The sequence below is a fragment of the Poecilia mexicana genome, unplaced genomic scaffold (genome assembly GCF_051168715.1).
Source record: "Poecilia mexicana isolate PSO_F unplaced genomic scaffold, ASM5116871v1 scaffold_7, whole genome shotgun sequence".
NCBI classification, from domain to species: domain Eukaryota; kingdom Metazoa; phylum Chordata; class Actinopteri; order Cyprinodontiformes; family Poeciliidae; genus Poecilia; species Poecilia mexicana.
In genome coordinates this window covers 27,891,661-27,917,557 of record NW_028263376.1, presented here as the reverse complement: position 1 = coordinate 27,917,557, position 25,897 = coordinate 27,891,661, and the positions used below count along the sequence as shown (strand labels likewise).

General features: G+C 40.8%; 1 protein-coding gene across 1 annotated transcript in view; it reads left to right on the top strand.

The window, feature by feature from the left end:
• wnk3 (WNK lysine deficient protein kinase 3) overlaps positions 1-25,897 on the top strand; it is a 46,378-nt gene that overhangs the window by 11,997 nt on the left and 8,484 nt on the right. The window contains exons 3-18 of the mRNA XM_014968638.2: positions 12,817-12,989; positions 13,693-13,913; positions 14,349-14,506; positions 14,662-14,750; positions 14,831-15,050; positions 15,228-15,555; positions 16,415-16,533; positions 16,619-16,819; positions 21,511-21,554; positions 21,763-21,898; positions 22,699-22,815; positions 22,905-23,006; positions 23,092-23,137; positions 23,242-23,397; positions 23,487-25,390; positions 25,555-25,801. Of these exons, the coding sequence (XP_014824124.2) occupies positions 12,817-12,989; positions 13,693-13,913; positions 14,349-14,506; positions 14,662-14,750; positions 14,831-15,050; positions 15,228-15,555; positions 16,415-16,533; positions 16,619-16,819; positions 21,511-21,554; positions 21,763-21,898; positions 22,699-22,815; positions 22,905-23,006; positions 23,092-23,137; positions 23,242-23,397; positions 23,487-25,390; positions 25,555-25,801 (4,261 nt within the window). The remainder of the gene's footprint in view (positions 1-12,816; positions 12,990-13,692; positions 13,914-14,348; positions 14,507-14,661; positions 14,751-14,830; positions 15,051-15,227; positions 15,556-16,414; positions 16,534-16,618; positions 16,820-21,510; positions 21,555-21,762; positions 21,899-22,698; positions 22,816-22,904; positions 23,007-23,091; positions 23,138-23,241; positions 23,398-23,486; positions 25,391-25,554; positions 25,802-25,897) is intronic.

Genomic DNA, 25,897 nt, shown 5'->3' with positions numbered 1-25,897 from the left:
TGTGTTTACGAATATTCCTTTGGGTTTAACTTGTGAATGACGTTCAGTATGAGCTGGTAGCTTGTGGCAATTTGTTGCCAAACAGAATGCGTAAAAACATATAACTATATATCCAATCATCCATTCATCTGTACCCACTTGTCCTTGCATGGTCACAAGGGTCAAAACCAAAAACATGAATTAAATCATTCCAAGCATAATTCATAGATATTTACCTGTAGCTCAACAGCTGGAGGAGAAGTAAAATATGAGTGTGGAAAACATAGAGGAGATGGTGAGTGGACAAATGAGCGTGAAAGTAAGAGAGGGAGATGATGAGCCAAACACGGGATTACCATGGCATCCCTCCCAGAAAGCAGCCATGTACCGAGGCCTAAGTTATCACATTCAGAGAGACCCTGACCACACTGTTGTGCGCATGCTTAAACAGACATTGCAAACAGTCACACGCCTATAGATGGATCCAGTTCCCATTCAATGCAACATTCTAGTTTCCCAGAACACATGATCTGTCCTTTTTAGTCTACCCTGCCAACGCCGGTAAACGGCTTTAATGTACAGAGGCTTTAAAGTGGACAAAAGTGCTCATAGATAATAACGTTATACATGGCTGTGATTTCAGCTATAGACGGTCTGTGTTGTAAGACTCAAGCAAATAACTTGTCCTCATAATAAAACTCTAGAGATGCACCATCAAATATTTTCTGGCCAATCACGATCTAATTTGAAAAGAAAAGTTGACCTAGTTGCTCTAGCAGCACCATTGTATGTTTTAATTAAACAGTGCATGTTGAATTACTGACAAAAACAAAATTCACAATCTACATCATAATGCCCCAGCACTATGATCGGTCTGTGAGATGGTTCCAGTTTAGATGCAGTTAGGGTTATAGGATGAAAGACAACCTTTACAGGACTAACCCCACATTAGCTGATACTGTTAGTTTCCTCTGAGTCTTCAGCTTGGTAGCACAATAATCCCCCTTCCTCTTTGACCATAAATTTAGGGAACTAGGGTATTAGCTGTCCAAAAGCAGCTTGAAAAAGCTTTCTCATTATTTCACTTTCCCTAGGAAGTTTCACACCAAAAGGGCAGAGCTGTATATTTGCACCTGCTGTTTCCTGGATCTGTTTGTATGCAGTTTGCACATGTGTATCTTTCTGTGTGAGAGCTCTTGCCATCTAAATCAGTGACATACAGTCATTGAATTAGTTTGCCTGTCACTGTCCATTTCTCCTTCTCGGTCCCCCCTCCCTTCCTCTGTCTCCCGTTCACTTTTTTTGTCTGTTTGAATGAGCATGTGGAGTGATCCAGGGAGTTAATTACAGTGGGTGCCTGTCAGGCTGGAACAAAAACCCTGCACAGGCAGCATAACTCGGGCGGCAGAAACCAGACTGGTTCAACCCAGTCATCCCAGACTGGTCCAGCTAAGCTTCGCACTAGTGCAACAATCGGGACGGAAGTTTAACGGATGCCAACTTAGATATTTGGGAATTTGCAGCGTTCAAAATGTTGAACGTTTCCACATTTTGTCACTTTACAACCACGACCCTAACTGTATTTTAGTTTTAATGGGTTTGATAAACCAACACAAAGTTGTGGATAACATTGGTGCAGAAAAGTGATGAGTAGCTTACAAAAATATAAAACATAATCTTAAAATCATCACATTTTGTTTTCGATTGCTTCTCTTGACGTACAGTGATTCCATCAGCACTGACCAGCTTCCTTTTTATGGAGGTCATTAAAATACCCCCCGTAGTATGACGCTGCCATGCTGTGCAGAGCGCATTTGGACCAGATAGTTCAGTTTTAGCCTCAGGTAAGACACTGAAAGGCACTGACTGTGCTCAGTCGACACACAGTTCCACACTTTGGAAGCGCTTGCTACATTACGTCACTGGGTGTATAATATTTGAATCCTTTATTTTGGCGTGAAAAAGGAAGACTTGAGAAGTCATGTTTCCTTTGATAATTAAACAACAGTTGGGTTAGGCAAAATAAATAAAATACGATATTGCCATGTGACCAACAACAATAGAAGCTAACTCGGATAGATTATTGCTGAACTGAACAGACCATATTGGAATTGATCCAATGCAACAGGCCAGATGTAAGTTCATCCGGGTCACTGACAATCGGCAAGGATCCCTGGGGCTGTATTCTTCCACGAAGGCCTTTTATTACTTGGTTTGCAACCGAGATTCAATTGCTTGCCATTGTGTACTGCATGAATCACATAAAAACACCATTAACTGCACGGCCTTCTCTAAAATCAATAAGTCCGAGGTACTTACAATGCCCTAACTAATGTTTAAGGTAATCCACCAACAAAGTAGGAGCCTTGTCAGTCAGATTTTAATTGAAGTACTATTCCCTTTAGAGTTATAAGAAGAATTATTTCTGAACTTCTGGTTTGTGGTTTTAAACTGAGATGTTGTGTTTTTGAAGGATGCCAACAAAACTTCATATCCATTAACAGTGTATGAACCTATTTTTAAACATGAAGTTAATACCTTTGATTTTTCTTAGTAAGTGGCTTGTGGGTGTCTTAGAGCAAAGAATTGTTGAAGTTTGTAAAGCTGGTTAACAAATGAAGATCTTTAATCCAGCATGCAGGCCAGCCCTTACAGAGCAATCAATCTCGTTAGTCAGAGCTATTGTAGCTTACCGTAACTTAATCCCAGTCCTCCACCACCTTGTATTTTGAAACGCTGACACACTTACATGTGTGCTGTATTGCAACACATACACTGCAAGATACAGTTGTCACCCAGCTTAATATAAAATAAAATATATACAACTATCACCCTGATATCTGACAGTGATATAGTGTTTGCTAAAATAGAGGTTTTAGGGCCCGCATGCTTTGGTATTCATGACCTGAGCCTCTTAACATTCACCAAAAGCCATATCCTGTCCATTTACACGGGTGTTTTATGAGACTTGTTTATAACCTATAGCTTGACCTTCTGCTCTGCCAGATGTCTGGTCTTAGTCTTACTGTAATGATTTGTAGTTCTACGATTTGCTGTAGCGTATATAACAACGAAATTGCAAGATTTGTTTTGGTCATGAAAATAACAACAGCACCACCCAAAAATACGTGGTAGCACACTACAATTAATATGAGCAGAATATTAATTACTACAGCAAAATAATGAGCTGTAGCACCACCTTATATAATGACAGTTTAAGAAAGCGGAGACGGCACGCTTTGTATACTCAGCTATGTCAAGGTAGGACCTTGTTGCCTTCAGAACTGCTAGCAGAAATAATTACTAAATGGTATGCTGTTATAAACTCTGTATTGCCCCCAATTTGCACCCCTGTATTACAACATAATTAGTCTCATGCCCATGCCAAATACTGTAAATCATAATCTAAGGAAAATTGTTAGAAGCATTTACAGACAAAAAAAAAAGGGTTTTCTGTTTTATTGCTTAATGAAACTGAACAAAATCAGAAAATATTTTTTTTATGTTAATCTCCCAGCCACCGGTTAGAGCTGATCCTGAAAATAACTAATCAACATTAGTCACTGAGTCAGTTTTACATTTAGGGATATTGTGAGGATTTCTTAAGAGCTTGAGTATTTGAATGGAATGTTTTCTTGAGCTTTAATGTGAACTATTTTCTTTATTAATTAGCAGATATATGACAAAGGCACTTTTCATGAGATGAATATACAATGGATCCAAGTGGCTTTTAATAACGGAAAATATCGATGCAGACGGGATTACAATGCTCTAATTCTCCACTCCTTATAAGATATTCTGTTGCTACTGTAATAAAATATTCTTTCGATAATTAGTGAAACACTGAGTCAATCAGACAAATGTGCATTTGTCTTTTAGGTATTTATTGAGAAGATCAGAGTAAAAAGAAAAGCATTATTTCTCAAAGAGCAAGCCAGAGAGAGAAGAATGGGAAGAAGAGGAGGAAGAAGTGAAAATTAACACATACAATTCTCTGTAATATCTTCTTCAGTCACATACACAGCACCTCCCATGATGCTCCCTCCTTTAGGGAGTTTCTCTCAGTTTTTCCCATCTCTGGTTAATTTGTACCTCTGTCCCTACATCAAACCCGGTTCAAAGGAGTTTCGGCGGACAGGAGAAGAAAAACACCTCCCCTGAAACCTCTGTTATCAGTTCCATAAGAAAAACACCTGCTCAAAAACCTTCGTTATTAGTTCATTCTTCCCAGTAAATAAGCCAAAGTTTATTCTGTCATAACACTACACACAACTTTAAATCAGCTTGTTTTCATTTTTCAATCCAATGCACATTTCTCGCAATGTTACGTTGTGAAATGCATTTTAGGTCGATGACATGTAAAGTATGTCAACAGTCGTGTGTTTTCATTGCCCTCTGAAGGCATTCGATGCTGTTTTGAGGTTTTGTTCCCTGTCAAAGGACCATAAGAGGAGTTGAGGAAGTTGTCACAGTTCTTCATGCACAACAAATAAGCAGTGGCAGCAATCTGTAAACCCACAGCTGCGTTCTCACTACACCGGCCCGGAGGCATTTGACACAATTCTCTTGTAGAGTTGGCATGAGTTCATAGCTTACATCTTTTAGTATTATACTTTTGAAAATGTCTCGTGTTAAATATTTTCTCTGCTGATATGCAGAATTACATCTAAGTGTCCACCTGTAAACTGCAAATTGAGCCACAGGAAGTAGCTTTTTAGATTACTATATTCAGAAGAGAAACAGACAGGACTGCTTGGAACATATTCTTCCACAAATAACAAAGTCTGATTAAGATGCACCTTGCTCTGCACATACATCCAAGACATACATGGTTGAAAATACACCAACTGAATCTCACCAAGCCTTTGTAACACACACAGAAGGCAGACAACACTCTCCTTCTATGTTTACAATCATAACAGATCCTTCTGCCTTTTTTCTCACATATCTTGCTTCTGAGTAATTATTTTTGCTAAATTACGGTTGTGTTGGAAGGCAGCTGTTAAGGACTCTTTTATACACATTTCTCAATTGATTACAGTTGGCTTGATTAAGAAAATAACATTTCGCTGTCCCAGCAGGATTTTCTCATCATTTGCTCATTTGCATTATTTACCTGGAGTTAGCAGAAATGTTACAAAGGACAAAAATGTTGTTTGTATAATCTGTCAAGAGAGGAGAACAAACACATTTTCACAACCTTTCATATTTATCATGGTGCAGTGATGACACACATGAAAATGAAAATACAGAAACGGTGACATTACAGAAACATAGTGAAGCAACACTGACTGGGCTGCATGAATTTCTGTGAACTGGCAGTTGTGCTCTTACTCAGGAAACATCTCTTGCATTCTCCATATATCTGGTCTTGACAATATACCTTAAGAGGGTTGCAAAATAAAAGGTTTATCTTCCAACAAAAGCATCCAGGCTTGGGTTAGATCTCTGAAAATCTGAGAGAAGGTGGTCAGACCGTATAAACACATTTGGTTGTTCCCACTGAACAAAAATTCAAACACACATTGAAATTAGTTTTGGAAGGCTAACATTAAGCTTCCTTAATTGCCTCCCCAAAGCCCTGACCTCAATCCGATTGAAAATGTATGTTTCATGATTAAAAGCAGGCTCCATGCCAGGAACCCAGCCAGTTTAAATGAGCACTACCTTTTTTTTTTTTTTTGATAAAAAAAATTACCAACACCCATGCATTTATTCCAAGTTAGGTTGGGGGTATTCATTCATGTTTGATCCTCTTAGAACCTCTTAGAATAAGAAAAGATTTTCAATAAATCCAAACTTTTGAAGCTGTAGACGCTGCCATTAGTAAAGGGCTGGAAATGCCGAGGACGGACGGAGGAAATCAACCCACAGAGCCACCAGATACGTTTGGCCTGAGTGCAGTGCTCATCAGAGCGACCTGTGGCCTTTTATTGAGAAACGATGTCACCTGCGCAAAACTCCGCCCACAACAGGAAGTCAACATGAAAACAATATTCAACACCCCCACTTGTTCTCATGCTGACAGAATACATTTCATTCACATACCAAAAAGAAAACATATAAATTTATCCATTCTCATTTTAGTTACAGACTTTGTGAAAATATCAGCCACCATTTCTGTTGTTGGACAATAACAGAGTTATTTTTCCATCAGTAAGTGCTGATCGAATAATGATGCAAGCACATAGATATTCGTGATAACGAATATCTATGTGCTTGCATCTTTGGCGGTAGACGGGACTTTTAGAAAGAGCAATTGCACCTTGGTTATCTTCAAAAATGGTTACAGGTGTATATTCATGTCCAGAGTCCATTCCATTCATTAGATTGGCCAAGTAAATGCTTTCCTGTGTAGCAGCAGCCAAAGCAACATATTCAGCTTCACATGTAGATAAAGAAACTGTGGACTGTTTTTTAGACTTCCAGGAAACAATAGGTCCAGTTTCTGATAAACAAAAACAATAACCAGTCATACTTCTTCTGTCCTCGTCTCCCGCCCAGTCAGCATCACAGTATGCCGTAAGTTTAAGATTTAGATCATTTTTCTTGAAACATAATTCCTGATCTAATGTACATTTCAAATATCTCAATACATGCTTTGCTGCAACCCAATGTTGTTCTTTTGGTTCAGACAAGTATTGTGACAACTTACTGACAACAAAACTCAAGTCAGGTCTAGTGCTCATCATCACATAGATCAAACTCCCTACGACTTCACGATACTTTTTATGATCAGCAAGTCGACCTTCACTGTCCAGCTTCATTTTATTTTCACATGGGGTTGATCTTGGTTTGCAGTCAGTCATGTCAAACTTTTTCAAGATTTTCATGATGTATCTTTTCTGGTTCATTTTCACTTGACCATATTTCTGAGTGAAATCAATACCTAGAAAATGTTTAAGTCTTCCAAGATCTTTAATTTTAAACTTAACAGCCAACATTTTCTTCACACTTTGAAGTATTTGATCATTACTAGCCGCAAGAATAAGATCAACCCAAATAATCAAGATCACCCTCTCATTTTCATTTTCTTTGTTGTAAACACAATAGTCAGCAGGATTCTGCACAAAGTCATTTTCAATAAGGAAATCATGTAACATTTTATTCCAATTTCGCCCCGACTGTTTCAAACCATAAAGTGACTTATTCAGTTTACAGACTAGTTTCTCCCCAGTTTCTGTTTTCTCCTCAAATCCTTCAGGTTGTTCTAAAAAAATCTCACAATCAATAGGGGCATGTAAATATGCCGTTTTGACATCCATTTGGTGTAAATCCAAATCATATTGAACGGCAAGTTGCATTAGAACACGCACAGATGTCATATCAGCTGTAGGAGAAAAAGTCTCATGGTAGTCAATACCAGCAATCTGACTATAGCCTTTTGCTACATATCTCGCTTTATAAAGTGTCTCTAGAGGATTTTCTTTAACAGTAAATATCCATCTTCCCCCCACTGCTTGTTTACCCTGAGGTAATAAAGTTAGGGTGTAAGTATCATTCTCTTTTAAAGAATCCATTTCCTCCTTCATAGCTTTAGCCCATAATTCTGATTGTGGTGAGCTCATAGCTTCTTCCACCGTCTTAGGTACATCACATGCAACCCTATAGCAATAATCAATGTTAACATCTGCATAATCATCCTCACATTTCATTTCATAATCTTGATCTGTGTAGTACTTTGGAGATTTTCTTTCTCTCTTAGGATAACGTGCACCAAGGTTACCTCCACTTTGACCCTCATCTATGTCACAAGTCTCAGTTTTAATGTCATGTGAGACAGTTGTTTGCAACTCAGATTTTAATTGCTCACTTTCAACTTTCTTTCTAAGTGAGATATTCTCATCTATGTCATCAGTTTGGGTGTCACATTCGTTGGTACTTTTTGTTATAAATTTTACCAGTCTATTCCTAAGTACTCTACCTGTGTCAGGATAAAACACAAGATATGCAGGACTATTCTTGTCGTAGCCAACAAAAATTCCCTTTTCACAACGTGAATCCAACTTTTTCTTGTTGTATTTATACGCATAACATTCAGACCCAAAAGTTCTCATTTTAGAAAGGTCAGGTTTTTTTCCAGTTAACATGTAATATGGAGTCTGCCCAGTACGTTTGTTGTAACATCTGTTACGGATAATAGCAGCCGTCTGAACTGCATATGTCCATAAATCTTTAGGCAGATTGCTCTCAATCAACATGCATCTTGCCATTTCAAAGATAGTTCTCCATGTTCTTTCAGCTGTCCCATTCTGATGGGGAGAATAAGGGGCCGAGGTTTCATGTCTAATGGCATTTCGACTGAGCAATGACTGGAACTCACTAGATAAAAATTCAGTTCCATTATCAGATCTTATACATTTGATTTTCCCATAAGGTGCCACATCTGCAATAAACTTCTCTGTCCCTTTAACAGTGTCACTCTTAGCTTTCAGGAAGTAGGTAAAAATAGTACCTGAATAGTCATCTGTAAAAGCTAGTGTGTATCTAAACCCATCTTTAGCAGCTGGCTCTATTGGGCCAGCCAGATCTGCATGTACTAGATCCAATGCACCTTTAGCTTTTCCATCAGGCTCTCTATTTCTGGTCTGAGTAAACTTGCCCTGTGTGCACACTTCACAGTTTAGATGAGGCTTTTCAGTTTTACCTTTAATTTTCATTCCCTCTACAACATTCTCCAGCTTTGACACATCTTCATAATTACAGTGACCTAATATTTCATGCCACGTTTGAATGTCATAACATGCATTGCATTTATCAACCTCATCTGCAAGAGTATTTAAATAGAACAGTCTGTCATGAACATCAATATCAAAAGTCGTACCATTTTTATGGATGAGCCTGTTCTGTCCGTCTTTGAAGATGACTGTCGCTCCTTGGGCTGTTGCAGCTTTAACTGAAAAGATGTCCTGGGAAAATGACGGGACGTACAAGGTGTCCCTCAACATCATCTCCACAACCCGTCCATTATTGTCTCTCACACGAACTATGGCGGTGCCTTTCTTCAGCGCGATGCCACTGGCCCTCACGCCATCAGCCAACTCCAACACATGGCTCTGAGGCTTAAACGTTGAGTCGAAATCCTGGAACTTTGCCGCGTCCGTCACAATGTGCTTTGTTGCACCGGAATCAATCATGAGGCCCTTCATCTTCGTGCCATAAATCTGGGAGTCGTCAATCTGCTTTACCTTGAAAGCGAACGTGTGGTCTTCCTCATCCCTCGCTTGTTTCACCTTGTCTCGCCTTTTCCGCCGGCAGTTTGCGTCTTTATGCGTAGCGCTCTTGCAGAAACTACACCACTGTCTCGACTCTCTGCGCTCGCCCAAGGTTGAAGAACAATCCAGGGCTTTGTGACCTCTCTGGCCGCAGGTGTAACAGGTGAATTTCGTGCTCCAATCATCTCTTCCTTTAACTTTCATCACGCAGTCTTCCGCGGAGTCCGCAACACACAACTTCTCGGTGCCCTCATAGCTCCACAGCTTGGTTTTAAATTGGGCAAAAGTTAACTCTTCATCACTCTGTGTAACATAAACAGAGAATGGCTTGAACTCATCGGGCAGTCCTTTTAAAATCATTGCAGTCAACAGGCCATCGCTTAAAACTTCTCCTGCATTACGCAACGCTGTAATTGCAGTTTCTGCTCGTATAATATAATCAGTGACGTTCTCATTGACGGCTTTCTGAAGAGACGTCAGTTCCGTATACAAACTGATCACTCGTGGCTTACTAGAACCAGCATAGTGATCTCTCAGGATCTTTAAGGCTTTTCTGCCATCATCTGCAGCATCTCTCATGACAAGGGATAAACTCTTATCATCCAAAACTTGGATTAATTCTGCATACGCCTCTTCGTTCTTGGTGGCGTCTTCTTCCGCATCATCGGGTTCGTCTTTCAATAATATGGTGCTTTTCAGCTCAAGCAGACGTAAGTGGGCTAAAAACTTGGTTTCCCACAACTCATACTTCTTCTCATCTCCGTCAAAACATAATCGGTTCCATCGGCCGCCAAGCTCCTTCCTGGGCCCATAACCTGTAGACGCTGCCATTAGTAAAGGGCTGGAAATGCCGAGGACGGACGGAGGAAATCAACCCACAGAGCCACCAGATACGTTTGGCCTGAGTGCAGTGCTCATCAGAGCGACCTGTGGCCTTTTATTGAGAAACGATGTCACCTGCGCAAAACTCCGCCCACAACAGGAAGTCAACATGAAAACAATATTCAACAGAAGCCAAATAATGTTTTTCAAATTAACTTGTATGGTGCATCAAGAAAGGAGCTGTTAAAATTCACCATTAATATCTGAAAATGTGTTCATACCCATTATGAGTGTAAACAAACATACTCTCTTTTAAAGATACAGCTCTGTTTTGCCATCTTAATAAATAAAGAGGCTTGCATAAAGTAAAACCTCAGTTTTTCAGAAGCAGTGCGTGTGTGCTTCTGTGAATTGGTTTGTGTAGCATTGGCTCGTGTGAATCTGTCTAGACACAACTAAATAGATTCATGAAGACACTAAATGAACTCATTGTGACCTTTGCTGATCCCGAAGCTGTCTGACGTGACACTCAACGAGACGCAGTAGACGCTGAGGAGGCTGTAGACGGAGACACACAACCAGGTTACCTTGTCTGACTCTGTGCCACACAGAGAGGGAGAGCGATGCTCCATATGAGGAGTGAGACAGAGGACAGAGGCAACAACAGAGGCAGAACTTCCTGTCAAAATCAAGAACGCTTTGTTCTCTAACACTTTTCTTTTTTTTTTTTTTTTTTTTGCACTTGAGCTAGAAGGGTTTTACACAGATAACGTGCTGTACAAACCAATTAAAAAAGAGAAAACCTTTTGGGAAAGGTAGGAACATGCAGAAGTGAGTCTTAAGGGAACACCAGATAGTGATGTGCAGTGTCTTCTAAAAGCGTTCAAACTCATTAAATTTGATTCTGCTTGTGAGATGGACGGAATAAGAAAATTATAATAAATGGCTTCCTTCATTTTAAATTGCTTTGGATCTATTCTATTTCTCTAGAAATAGAAGAAAACATGTAAGCTTTAGAAAGCTTAAATGTTTTCTAATTAATAGTCTCCTTGGCATGTTTTGCTAGATTTACTGTTATGTCATACTCTACATTTTCACAATAGATTTAAAAGTGCTCTGTAAGATGCCTCAGCTTGGGATATTGTTCTATAACCTAACTGTACTTTAAACGACAAAGTTCTCCCGGACCTGTCTGCTGCCCCTTGGTCCACATGATGCTGTTTGTTCATTAATGGCCTCAAACAAATGGCTGTATTTAGATTAAATTACACACGTGTATACTGTTTTCGCTATATAATATGCAAGGAGACATAGACGATACTTTGTGCTGGTCTATGACAGGAAATAATAAAATTCATTCAAGTTTGTGGCTACAGTGACACAAAGTGAGAAAAAGTTATGAATACTATTTGATGTCATTTGTGAGCTATTGTATTTGTGCATTTCTTTTTTTCAGTTTGCTCCACAATATAATTAGTGCTGAAGAAGCGTGACTTAATGTTGGACATAATGGTTATACGACGTGCCAAGCATTTTTTCCATCACACCGTAGTTCTGTGTTAAAAGGGGAGGGGTGAGAGACTGTCTTCCCCAGTAGGATTTCCAGAAAAGGACACTGAACCAGTGCACAGGGAGGGAAGGAACAAATCCAAACACAAACGCTGCAGGGGCTGCAATGATGAGAACAAAAAAATACAGATAGGTACAGCCATCAAAGATTGTATTACATGATTATTTTATGTTTTTTTTTTGCACATTTGCCCCCAAATTACCTGCAGGGTGCTATCTTTCTGATCGGTTTTGTTGAAAGCTAACAGCTCGGCATCATTGGAATTGATCAGTGGAAAGCCAGTGTTATGACGACTTCTATTTATGGCTGGTTTGAATGTGACAGGACAATAGCTGCCATCAGAGTTTCTTACTTTAACGTTAGTCCCGTTGTTTTGTCGTAAAGATTTCCTGCTTTTATTTTTCAACATGTACCTGTTTTAAAGTATAAATTAATCACATGCTGACCCTATTTTATCAGTGGTCTTAAATAGTAACTCAGCAGATAAAATAACAGACTATACAGACTTGTATAGTTTGTTTGCTCACATAGCAGAAAATACTAGTCTTTAAAAATATATACCAGCTTAAAGGAGACATCCAAAATTTCTTCCACTGGATTGTAATTATATTTTTTTCTTGCATCATCACAATCACATATCACAGTTTTGAAAAAAGCGTTTTTTGTTTGCAAGGATTTTATTTTTTCTTTGGCTCTGTATTGCTCCTTGTTAACAACAGCACAAACAAAGGGGTAAAGAAAAGATTCAAGCTCAGGTGGATTATGTAACAATAAAATGATTATTAGAAAAAAAATATGTTCACTCTAAATAGTCGCTGTGCTTGTGTTTAACGTGAAATTTGTCAGTGGCTATCTCTGTTTTCTAGAATGTTGCATGACTGTGAAATGGATTTCTGCAGCACTGGTTCTTTGTGCCATATTGGCAATGTGGTGCAGCTGCAGCATAAATGTGTTTTTAAAGCTACAGCTTGGGTGTTGCCTAAGGTTGGTTGCATTTCTATATTGCTAGCACCATCTAGTGGCATCAGGATTTATTGCACACTTAGTAGAAAACTTCAAGAAGCCTTGTGATGTTTTAAATTTCTGAATGGATTGTTTTTAAGTAACCTTTTATGATGGAACAAAATCAATGGAGGGGTCTACTTAGTGTTTTTGAACTGCAGTCCTGTAAATAAGCAGCCCATGTGACTACTCAGACCTTTTATGTCTGCATGTACCTTTTTACTGCAGGACCGTAAGCTGACCAAGGCGGAGCAGCAACGCTTCAAGGAGGAGGCAGAGATGTTGAAGGGTCTTCAACACCCCAACATAGTCCGCTTTTATGATTCCTGGGAATCTGTGCTGCGTGGAAAGAAGTGCATTGTACTGGTCACTGAGCTAATGACATCAGGAACACTTAAAACGTTAGTACAAAATCATCTTTCAGTTCATCAGGTTCAGATTTATTTATTTAAAACGGGGCCCGTTTCTATTAGTAAAAAGCTCCTGTAGGCCCGGAAATTAAATTATGCCAGATTATAGCATAAGGCTCATTATTGTTTGCTTCTTCCTTGGCAGGTTGATGTTAATATGTAACAGGAGTCAAACCACAAAATGCAAATACAAAGGATTGTAAATGATGAAACACACACAGCTTACACAGCATGACAGAACAGGTGAAGACCAGACTGGCACCAAAAGTGACCATGTGGAACACCTTTAACAAACTTAATATCCCTGTGTATTGCATCTCTTAAGCAAGACTGATGGACTAATACCCACAGAGCTATTGAACTCATAAAACAGACACAAAAGCCCAAGAAGTTATTGCACTTATAAAACATTATTATTGTCTCTTGGGTTATCATCTTTGTTAAAAGATGACTTTTAGATATCTTTGTAATAACAGCAAATCTGTTAATCGCAATAATATTTAAGATTAATGTGGTTTTAATGTTTAAGCGTTTCTTTTTAGTAAGTGTCCTAATAGTTATGACAAAAACATAAATATTAAGGAAAACAAATACAACTTCAGCGGTATTTGCATTGTTTTGACCTTCGTGTTCCCAGTCTTGGCTGTCGATCGCTTTGTTCTTTTGGGTGACAGCATGCATTCTGTGTGCACAGCTACCTTAAGCGCTTCAAGGTGATGAAACCCAAAGTCCTGAGAAGTTGGTGCAGACAAATCCTGAAGGGCCTTCACTTCCTCCACACCAGGACTCCACCGATTGTGCACCGGGACCTCAAGTGTGACAACATTTTCATAACAGGACCCACGGGGTCAGTTAAGATAGGTGACCTGGGACTGGCTACTCTTATGAGGACCTCCTTTGCAAAAAGTGTCATAGGTAAGATATATAAGCTGACCAGGCATAACATTATGACTACTGACAGGTAATGTGGTAACGTCAGATTAAGATGTTACAAGACTATAATGGCATGTGATAAATTTATTGCAACTAATATTTTTATTTTAAAAATAGGACCATGCAGCCTTATTGCTTTTATAGCAGATATCTCCAACTCTTGTCTGAAAGAGCCACTGCCCAGCAACTTATAGAGGAGTCCTTTTTTCAAAATACCTTTGTAGAATAAAAAGCTCATTATCAGGCCTCTAGAAAACTTATTGAGATGCTGGTGAGGTAATTCACCAATTTGATTCAAGTGTGTTGGAGAAGTAACTGGCAGGACAAACTGAGATCAATCAGTGGTCTCAGTTTGAGATCTGGTATTTGGTATTTGTGGCCTGTTTTTGATTTAGAGCTGCTTTCTTGCTTTAACAGGAACCCCAGAATTCATGGCTCCAGAGATGTATGAAGAGCACTATGATGAATCAGTAGACGTCTATGCCTTTGGGATGTGTATGCTGGAGATGGCTACTTCAGAATACCCCTATTCCGAATGCCAAAATGCTGCTCAGATCTATCGCAAAGTCACAAGTGTAAGTGCCTTTAATGGAAATTTGCTGTCCTGGTCACTCTGATGACAAAGATTTTATTTATAAAAATGTTAACTAACATTTAAGCACGAAAGAAACCCTTTAAAATGAAAATAAATAGTTAAAATCTCATTTTATTTACATTCATGTTTCTTCAGGGTATAAAACCAGCTAGCTTTGATAAAGTCAATGACCCAGAAATCAAGGAAATCATTGAAGGCTGCATTCGTCAGAACAAAAGCCAGAGGTAAGGAGGTTTTTGTTTTGATATCCGTAGTCTCTTATGTGCATTCGTTGATCACACTATTTTTGTTTCCTCCTTGACAGACTCTCTATCAGAGACCTCCTGAATCATGCGTTCTTTGCAGAGGATACAGGAGTAAGAGTGGAGCTGGCAGAAGAGGACAACGGTGCCCAGGATTGCCTGGCTCTCCGAATTTGGGTGGAAGACCCAAAGAAGTTGAAGGGGAAACACAAAGACAATGAGGCCATTGAGTTCACCTATGACTTGGAGAATGACATTGCTGAGGAAGTAGCTTTGGAAATGGTGAGATGTGTAAACAATTTATAAGTGATGATCTAATGGGCTGAAAAGAATTTAACCACAACTTGATGCTACAAAACTTGTATAGTTCTCCAAAAATAAATACCACTTACTTGAAGGCTAAATCTACCTGCAAAGACCACTTCTTGCCTGTTTGTCTCCCCCTCTCACTTTTCAAAGGTGAAATCAGGCTTCTTTCATGAGAGCGATGCGAAGGTGGTGGGAAAATCCATCCGGGATCGAGTGAATCTGATCAAAAAGTCAAGAGAGCGTCGGCAGCAGCAGCTTACTCATCAAGGCTTTGATGACAGAAGGGATTCTACCGTCACCTCTTATGTTTTTTCTTACCCTTCATGCCCATCCTCACTCATGGTTGGGGCAGCTGGACAAACAGGAGGTGGTGAAAGTGGAGCTGGAGGAGTAGTTCAGGAGTCTGAGGAGCTGCCTGAAGTTGACCAGCATGTCATGCAACAGCATATCCTCGGTGCGACAACCCTTAGCTTGCCAGGTAGAGTTGATCAAAAACTTGCTTCTTACAGTGCATTGGTAAAGTATTCATAAACTTAAAGTTTTTTTTTTTTTACTTTTCGTGACATTGGAACCAAAACAAAAAAAACAGTTATTGTTCCCAGGAACACAGCAGACTGTGAGAGATAAAGTTGTGAAAAATTTTAAGGCAGAGTTAGGCTATGATGTCCCAAGGTTTGAATAGCTCATATTGTGCTGTTTAATCTATAATCTAAAATAGAAAGAGTATGGCACAGCTAAAAATCTACCAGGATATGTCCGTCCATCTAAAGGAGAAACCAAGAAACCCCTGAAAACCCTGGAAGAGCTCCAGCTCAAGTGAGAGAATCTGTTGACAGGACAACTTTCCAAATATTTGACTTTTATCATAAAACAAAAAAGCACAAGAAGTTGCAGATTCCCAAAATCTGTGTAGGAGTTCTTTGGTCAGATGAGACCAAAATGGATAGCCAATATGAAAAACACTGTCTGTGGCCGGAAAATAATGTTTCACATAATCCTGAACACTCCTTCCCCACAGTGAAACGTCGTAATTGCACTATCATGCTGTAGAGTTGAGACAGAGTTGGTAAGAAGGTGATTGTAGAAAAGGGTGGTGCAAACAGATTTCAGGTACCAAATCCATCTACATACCAGATTTCTACCATTTTATTTGTAAAAAGCCTTGAAAACTATATGTCCTTTTCCTTCCACTTCCACTGAGCTTTGTGGATGAAAGTGTCAAAATTTGAAAAACTTCAGAGTATAAATACTTCTGCAAGGCACTGCATCTGTTGTCAAATTTCTAAATGTAATGTGTGAGTTTTATGGCTTTGTTGAACATTTATTTTTTTACTCAGAAATTGAAAGTGTTGGGTCTGCCAGCTGTGAGTCGTATGCAAGTGGACAGAGCTTGGCACTCTCTGTGCAGGGGGAACCTTATTCCCACTCCCAGATAACTCCTCAACCATTGCTATCTGTAGGTCTATATTTAAACCTACTAACAACAATAATGGAAATCTGTTCTGAAACAATCGGTCCTTACACATATTCTTGTGACACAGATCACTGGTGCATCGGCTGAAACTCAAATACTCTGCACTGACGAGACTGGGAGTGTTCCAAATCTGCCTCTTGTTCAGGGCGTTAGTATGTCTAACGTGTGCATTCCCAAGACTGAAGGGGGATCTGTTGGCCAGACATTTCTTCAACCCAGTCCTGTTGTTCCACAGGTATCCCCGAGTGTACCGCAACAATATCTTCAGGTGAAAAAGATGATAATATATCTATATAAATAAAATTAATATTCACAAAGGGATGTAATCTTAACATTCCTGATAATGTATGTAAAATGATCACACTGCTCCATTCAGTTGGGTTCTTTTCAAATAGCTATTAAATATTAAATAACAACCCTAATGGAATCATAACTCTGAGATTGGCTGTCTTTTACGAGAATAAACAGTGCTTCCCACAGGATGTCGGTGATTAGAGATAGTGAGATGCTAGAAATTCAGCAAATTTACATCCTTGTGATTAAAAAATGCATCTATAAACTCATGCTTTATCTCCCCAAAGTGCAATTTCAGTTTATGATCTAAGCTCCTTATCCAGTATAAAATACTGTGGGAAGCACTGTTCTCTGAAGTTAAGTGTGTTTGTTTATTTTCCTTGTCAAAGCTTATTCCTAATCTAGTTTTTGTACTGCTTTCTCCCCTCACCCTTTCCTGCATTCAACTCAAATCCTTGTTCTTTCATTATCGCTGAGTAGTCACAAACATTTCCATCAGATGCATTCCAACCGGTCACTGCTCATGGATCCGTGGCTCCCTCACAGTCAAACATACCTCCCGTTTCTCCCCAAGTTCCTGTTGGTGTTTTCTCCACATCTATGTCTGTCAGTGACCCCGCTGGAATTGCAGGGACCGCTATGCTCCTCACTCAGCTACCCGCTTCTCCCAGGCAGCAGACTGACATTATTCCCCACTCCACTCCCCAGCAAACACAGTGTTTTGTTATTCCACAGCAGTGCATTATTACACCACAGCCAGACATGGTTTCCCAGACCTCCACCCATCAGCAGCAACCACAACAACCCACATCAGTTGAACATCAACAGATTAATGCAAGTCAGCTGCCTCCAGAAAAGCAGCATCATAGCCTTCCAGCTGCAACTATCCAAAAGCATCACCGCGAGCCAGAGCAGGAGATTTTTGTACAGCAACCTGTCCAAAATGTCCAGTCAAGTCCTCATCAGCAAGTGAGGACCACACAAACAAGCATGGAGCCTCAAGCACTGTCAGTGCCTCAGCCAGGGGAACAACCTCAGGCTTATAAACTGCAACCAGCAGGAGAAACATGTGAGCAGACAGTCAGACAATCACAACTACAGCAACAGCTTCAGCAACAGCAATCTCTTTTACAACAGCAGCAACAGCTACTTCAGCAGCAACACCTGTTGCTCCTTGAACGACACCCATTGTATGTCCAGACGCTGGATCAGCAGCAACAAATGACTCTGCTTCAACAACAGGAGCACCAGACGCAGCTGCAACAGAAAGCACTGCAACACAAACAAATCATGGATCAGCAGCAAGCTTCTCTATATCAGAAATATGAACAGCAACAGCAAAGTCTTCTGCATCAAGGACAACCTACACAAGCACAAGTGCAACAACAACCACAGATAGCTTCACAACAACAGCAGATTCAACAGTTATTTGAGCAAACAGGGCAGCAGCAGGAAGAAATAACTCAAACAGAAGCAGAAACACAAGAACAAAGTGGACAACAGCAGCAAAATACTACACTGCAGCAACAACCTCAGCAAACACAGCAGAAATGTGAACAAGTACAACAGCAAACCATATTCCAACAGATAGAACAGCAACAAGCATTAATCCAGCAACACTTGCAAAAACAGTTAATTTTAAAGCAGTCCCAGTTACAACAGGCAGCTCAGCTGCAACAGCAAGAACTGCAACAAGTACAGCTTGAACAAAACCTGGAGCATCTTCAGCAGCAAGCTCTGTTGCAACAGCAGCTTGAAAAACAACTTCAAAATCTCCCCTCAGATAGACAAAGTGCTGAATTTTTGCAGCAGCAGGCTCAAATGAAGCATCAAAATCAAGAAAAACAGCAGCAGCAACAAGCTGCCATCGTTCAGCATCTGCATCAAGCTGACAAACAAGAACCTCTGCCTGCACCTCAAAGCAGCAGTGAGATGCAGATTGTGCCACAATCTGCTAACATGCAACCGATGTGTAACCCCCAACTTACCATTCTTCAGTCTGCGCAGCAGTCAGCTAAGCAAGACACTATGGAGCAACAGCAGCAGCTAGCACTTATTCAGCAGCAAGCTTTTGTTGCTCAGCCACAGCACCACACCTCCACAGAAACCCATCGAACAGTTGGTGTTCCTGTGACCATTGAAGGATTACAAGACCAAACTGACGTAATCTCTCAAGTACATGTCCCAGTGACCATACAGACTACCCCCATTCCTGTCCAGACAGCTCCTGCTTTCTTAGGACAGCAAGGACAAAGTCCATTTCACCCCCAGAACCAGATTCCAACCCAGTTTTTAGTCCAGTCTGTGCCCCAAGCCTCTCAAACTACAACTGTGGTCAGTGTACCTGCCCCAACAGCTGTGATCCAAGGACAAACGCAAGTCTTGCAGGCACAGCAAATTCCCTTACAGGCTAGTTATCCTGGACCTGTAACTCCTACTCAGGCTCAGGTAACTGCTCAGTCATTTATCCAGACTCAGCCTCAACATACAACTATTCTACAGCTCCAGCCTGCACATGGCAAAGTCCCAAACATCAATATTCAGATGATGGGCCAACAAAACCAAAGCACTGCCCAACTTCCACCTGAAGTTGCTTCTCTTCCAAGTCCAGTACAGCAAGAGACTTACGTTCAGCAAGGTGCTCTAAAGAAGAGTCCCGTCCAGCCCAAACTCCAGCAAGAAACTCAAGGCCAACTGCCTTGTCAGCTGCTTTCTCACCCTGGCCTAATGACCCCACAGTTTGTCTCACAACCTCCCCACCAAGACATACCATCTGCGCAGCACAACATGACTCATGCTTCACAACATCAGCAGGTGCATCAGCAACCAGTAATGCAGTATCAGCAGATGATTCTGTCTCCAGGCTCGGCTGAGAGTGCTGTAACAACAACCGAGAGTCTCGCTCAGTCGGCTGACCCTGTTGGCATTCATGTTGCTCCTCCTCCAGTGCAAACTGGACAAGGAATAGTTCCAGGACAAGCAGCACTATATCCAGTTGCTGCAGTCCACCAAGCGTTAATTGGAAGCTCTGCAGACTCTCCCATCATTCAGCCCACCTCCAAGCCATTTATGCCTCAGCCTGCTGAGCAGCCTCAGCAACAAAACAAAAATCTCTCTCCAGTCCATCAACCCCCAGGAAATTCTACTGCACCGCTTCAGTTACCAGCACAGCCCATCCAAACTCTCAACCAGCAGCCATCACTTCCACAACAAACCTTGACAGCACATGACAAAAGTCAGCTTCCTTCTCAGTGCCCTTCACATGTGTTGATACAGTCCTCTGCACAGTCAGGACCCAGTAATGTTTCCGTGCCTCAGTCACCCACTAAGACTCCCCCTCTGTATAGTCACTTTGTGACAGGGAGCCCTTCATCTCCGCAGCATCATGCCAAGCAGCTTCTCCCAGCCCACACACATACACAAACCTGCATTCAGGCCCAGACACACTCTCAAACACAGACACTGGTTCAAACACAGACTCACTCTCACACTCAGACAGACCACAAGACACCAGATTCTGAAGAATCTCTTTTGCTTAAAGCTATGTCTGATGCGCAACAACTGCCCCTGAGCCCTTCATGTCCCTCCACAACACTACCATCTGCACTTCCCCAACAACCTGTCCCTGCTGCAGAGCTTTCTACATCTTCGCAACAGGCCCAAGTACCTTTACTAGGGCAGGCCAGCTTTGTACCTACCTCTCCTCAGCCTGCCTCTGCACAACGATTGCTTGACTCTAATGCTCCCCAACCCTCCCAAGCCTCGCTGCAAGACTGTGACATTTCCCTGCTGGGCATCGCTCAGGTACATGAAATATGAAACAGAAATAATTTACCGACATGCTCATCAAATGATTAAAGCTTCTTACTAAATGCACTATTTAAAACAGTCATTGATTTTACCTCTTCAGTTTATACTAACATATTCTGATTCCTGGAGAACAAAGTGTAGCATTTTATGGTGCAGGTCAGACTTGTCATTACACTATTATGGGGAAGCTGTATGTAATTTGTTGCAGAATGCCTGACATGAATATACTAGTCTTAATATTGTTCTTTCGATATGTTTTAGTGAAATCTGTTAGTGAGAGAGTCTATGGAAAGATATTAGGTCTATGCTATTATTTTCACCTGGTTTTAAGCATAGTCCTTTAAAGTTGACTAAAATTAGCTTTTAAAACTGAATTTGCTCCATAGCACAACATTAGCCCAACATCCTGATCTCAGGTTTCATTGTTTACAGCGTCATAAATTGGATTTTGTCTTGGGATGTTTTTTTTTCTGGCATTAGAACAAAAATAACTCATGTAAGGTATCACTAAAGAACATTTTTTTGTCTTTTTTTATTAATTGCTTTGTAGTAATGATGGTTAGTTAAGGTTTTTTTTTTTTAGTCCAGTACACAAGTGTTGTCATCCTTAACTTTCACACTAACTTCATGCAGCTTTAAGTTGGTGGAAACAACATCTTTTTATATATTTGAAATAATGTTCATACACTTCAGAGGTTTCCATACATTTGAGGAGGGTTGAATTCAGTATCATATTACTCATACTCCAAATATTGCTTGATTTTCAAAGTATATGGTGATGATATGGTGTATGGTGATATTTGTGTGTGTATTGTTTGTTTTTTTATGCATTGTGTGTCTATGAATACTCTGCAGGATGGGCCATACCTGGCAAGTGCAGAATGTCATTCTTCAACAGGGTATGTTTTCTCATAAAATAATTTTTTCAGCTAAACATATGTTTAGCCTTTAATGCTCCCTTTTTTGAAATACTATACTCAGCATTGACCTTTTTAATATTTCTTCTTTTTCAATCTGGCTCATCTTTGTCTTACATGTATGTGAAAATTAAAAAAAATGCTTCATTATTTGATATTTGATATTTAACATCCCATCTGTTAACCACAGGTCTGTTTCAGTAAATGGAGAAGACATTCAGCACAATTTGGGAAATGGAAAATCTGAGAAGTCAAAATCTCAGAAAAAGGCTTCCTCTCAGAAACCTGAGAAAGGTTCACATCAGTTTCAACTGAGCATGCTCCAGGTGAAAGACCTAAACAACATGTTCATGACATTTATTACTATTAAGTACCTTTACCAATTCTTGGTCACATTTCAGTGTTTCAGATAATCATACACTTTTTAACATAGAACAGCTTGAAGTCAAAAACTATTCCAGAGAAAAATGCCCATTTCATCTTAATCCTTAAGGAACAAAGAACATCACAATCCCCAAGACTTTTTGGGACATTTCCTGTAGCTTAACAAGAAAAAGTTAAAAAGTTGTTCATCTTGTTTCATTTGACAGAAGAAAAAACATAGTCAAAGCTTCCCCTGACCATCATGATAGTATGGTGGTCTGGGGCTGCTTTGCTGCTTCAGGCCTTGACTGAATTGCCATAAGTGATGCTATAAGTGATGGAACCATGACTTCTGCTGTCGAGCATAAAATTCTGAAGGAGAATGTTCAGGCTATGTATTTCAAAAATGATGCATCGCCAGGTTCACCAATGATCAAATCAAAAAGCTAACAAAATGAAGATTTAAAAAGTGGTCTAGTCAAAGTCTTGGGTAACATTTGATGTCCTGTGCAAAAAATTCTGTACAGTATTGTCCGACATTAAAATTTGCTTGTCGATCGGAAACGATAAAGTGTGACAATAAAACAAAAACGTCTATAAGAGAGTAAAGTTCTTTGTCGACAGTCTGTTTTTTGTTCTGTGTATTGTATGTGTTTGATATAAAAAAAAGAAACATTCAATAAGCATAAAGTAAGACAAAAAAAAGAGAATAAAGTTCTTGATTAACTGGTATATTAATAATTGTTTTTTATAATATCCACAGGTGTCTGGGAAAGGAGACAATTTGGTAGAGTGTCAGTTAGAGACTCATAGTAACAAAATGGTGACATTCAAATTTGATATTGAAGGAGATGCTCCTGAAGATATTGCAGATTACATGGTAAAGCTTCTAATGTTTTGATAATGTCAATACTCATACTTAACATCATTTACACAGTTTCATAACTGCGGTCTGGTTGTATATTTCAGGTAGAGGAAGACTTTGTCCTAGATTTAGAGAAAGGGAAATTTGTGGAGGAGCTTAAAACGATTGTGAAAAAAGCCCAAGAAATTCTTCAGACACATACACAGGTATGTTTATCTTGAACCAACAATTTGGCCACTGCTGTTTGCCTGTTAAACGAATGATAACAAATTTGACTGTTTTCTCTACCAGACTGGATCAACTGACCAGTTGCAAGTGAGCACTCCCTCCACCTCTGGTAAGTGTTTTAGTTTATTTATTTTCTTTACTTCCTAATTGACAAAATAATAGAGAGAGAAAAGAAATAATTTTCCCGACTAATAAACTATCCTTATGGTTTAGTAGTGGAGTCAGTCCCCCAGTCATCCCCAGTGGGACGCTGGCGCTTCTTTATCAACCAGACCATTCGTCACAGAGACTCCTTGTCTAGCCAGGGTGCAGTCACACCACCACCAACTGCTGAGACTAAAATCCCACAGTCTCCTCAAAAGGATGAAGGTGAGACCAAATTAGGTGTTAATGTTGTGGCTTATTATTACGACTGAGAGAGTAACAAAAACTAACTGTGTGTTTTCCACTTAATTTAGACAAATATGCATCCCAGACTCTTGAATCCTATACTGAAAAGGTTTCTTCCCCCCACAACACCCTCTCCTCTGCCTCATCTCCAGCCTCTGCTGTCACTGGCTCAGCCTCTGTAGCTGACACTATGGCCTTTGAAACCATCTCTGGACAAGCCTCTGCTCCGGTCAATGCCCCTTCAGTTGACCAGATTCCCAGTTCTCTTTCAACTACAGCAAAACCAACTCCTGCTCTTATGTCTTCCCCAACCAACACCATAGTTTCCGGTAACCTAACCCCTGCAGTCACCAGTGTTTGCTCCACTCTAGGTCAAAGTTTAGAAGATGCATCAAGGCTATCAGCAGTTGAAAAATCTTCAACCTCTTTTAATTCCACTCCTGTGGCTGCAGTAAGTCAGCTTCCCATTGAGGAGCAGCAGACATTTTCCCAAATGGCCACCACAGTGCCACTGCAATCACAGATGCAGGTACAGCCTGCATTACAGCAACAAGCAACAACACAGCCACAGCTGTTAGCACTGCAGCTTGAACAACAGATACAGCAATTAACACCAAAACAACAGCTATCGCAGTGCCATGAAAACCCAGATCAAAGTTTGCTGCTGCAAGAGCAGCCACTGCTGCAGGAACCACAACTGCTGCAAAGGCATACAGCTTTTCAACAACAACTTCCTGAGACATTGGTGTTGCCTCAGTCAATTCAAAGACAGTTGCTGCAACCATCTGCACAGTCACTACAGATTCTGCAACCATTGCCCCTACAGCAAACCCAGCCACCACAACAGCAACCGTTGCAATATGCTGGACAAATGATTCAGGAGTCTCTGTTTCAGCAGCTACCACAGCAAGTTCTGACACCTCAGGCAGAACTTATAGTCCCCCAGCAGCAGGAGCCACAGCATCAACAGGTGGTCTTGCAACAGATGATGCAGCAAAAGCAAATGTTGCAACCTCAGCTGCAGCAACAACAGCACCAACTCTTTGTAGGTGTAGCAGCTCAAGGTCAAATGTTGCCCACATCCATAAGTCAACAGTTTCTCCAACAGCAGGCACAGCTAAATGTTACCCCTTTACCACATCAGATTTCACAACCGAGCCAAGTGCCTGCTGAGCCTGTGAAGCCACAGACACTGCTTCAACACTCTGAGCAGCAACACGACGGGAATAAAACCACAGATTCATCTCAGAAGCACCTGCAGTTTGCAAGTCAGACGCAATCCTCTTTACAGATGTCTGAATCAGAGGTCTCTACAGGAGAGACGAGCATCACGGAGGACACAGGCAGCTTTTCTGCCCCGCTTCACCCTTCGTCTGATTCCTCTCTGCCTCCGCTCCACCTCGCCTCGGGTGAACCCCACCTACCCAGCCTTTCCCTAACAATGACACCATCCCCTGGTCAGCCGTCCTCCGTGGCCGAGTCAGACAGTGAAGGTCCCCCGAAAATTGAATTCGTTGATAACCGTATTAAGACTTTGGATGAAAAGTTGAGGAACTTATTGTATCAGGAGTACAGCGGCGGGGGAACGGTACCTGGAGCTGGCTCTATTCCTACATCAGCTGCCTCTATGTCAGCGGGAGGCGATGAATCGTCTGAGCCCCAGGCACTCCAACATTTGTCTTTTCACCCACTGGCCACTTCCTCAGACACCTCCCCCCACACCCCATCCTCAACTACCTCCTCCACCACTCCCCGTTCCTCTTCTACCTCTCCTGATCCAGAGAGAGGTAGAGGGGAATATGAAGCTTTATCAGAAGTTGGAAACCTTGTTCTGTCTGAACCCGTAGAGCAGCAACCCATCCCCTCTGTCCCCTCTGCCTCATCCACCAAGCCCATTTCTTTCTGTGCTCCCAGTAAGGATGGTACTGCTGGATCCCAGCACTTACTTGTATCAGGAGAACAAACTGTACCTGTAAGTAAATACCGAAAATAATGTTTGAATTAGCTGTTTACAATTCACAGTGTAAATGTAACTCCTCTTTAAATGTCTGTGATTACTTGTAAATGTTTAAGTATCTCTCCATCTTTTAAGTCTCCCATTCATGCTGCCAGTCTTAATTGTCCTAACTGTTCTAGGCTGTACACCCACACTCTGACACCAGTGTCGTCGGAGATTCTTCATGGCCTTTCAGTCAGCAACCGATCTCCCTCCAGCATGGACAGCAGCAGCACAATGCAGGAGGTGGATATTTTGGCCTAAACCTGACATGTCCTAGTATCAGAAATCCGGTTAGCAAGAAATCCTGGACTCGAAAATTCAAAAACTGGGCATGCAAACTGCGCCACTCCGCCAGCTTGTTCAAGAAGCCCAGAGTCCCACAAGGTAGCGTCCTTTTAGGGAGCGAGAGAGCACGACAAAGGGAGAATGGGGTGTTGGGGCATGGAACTAGATCTAACGTCTAGTACTAATTTTAACTTA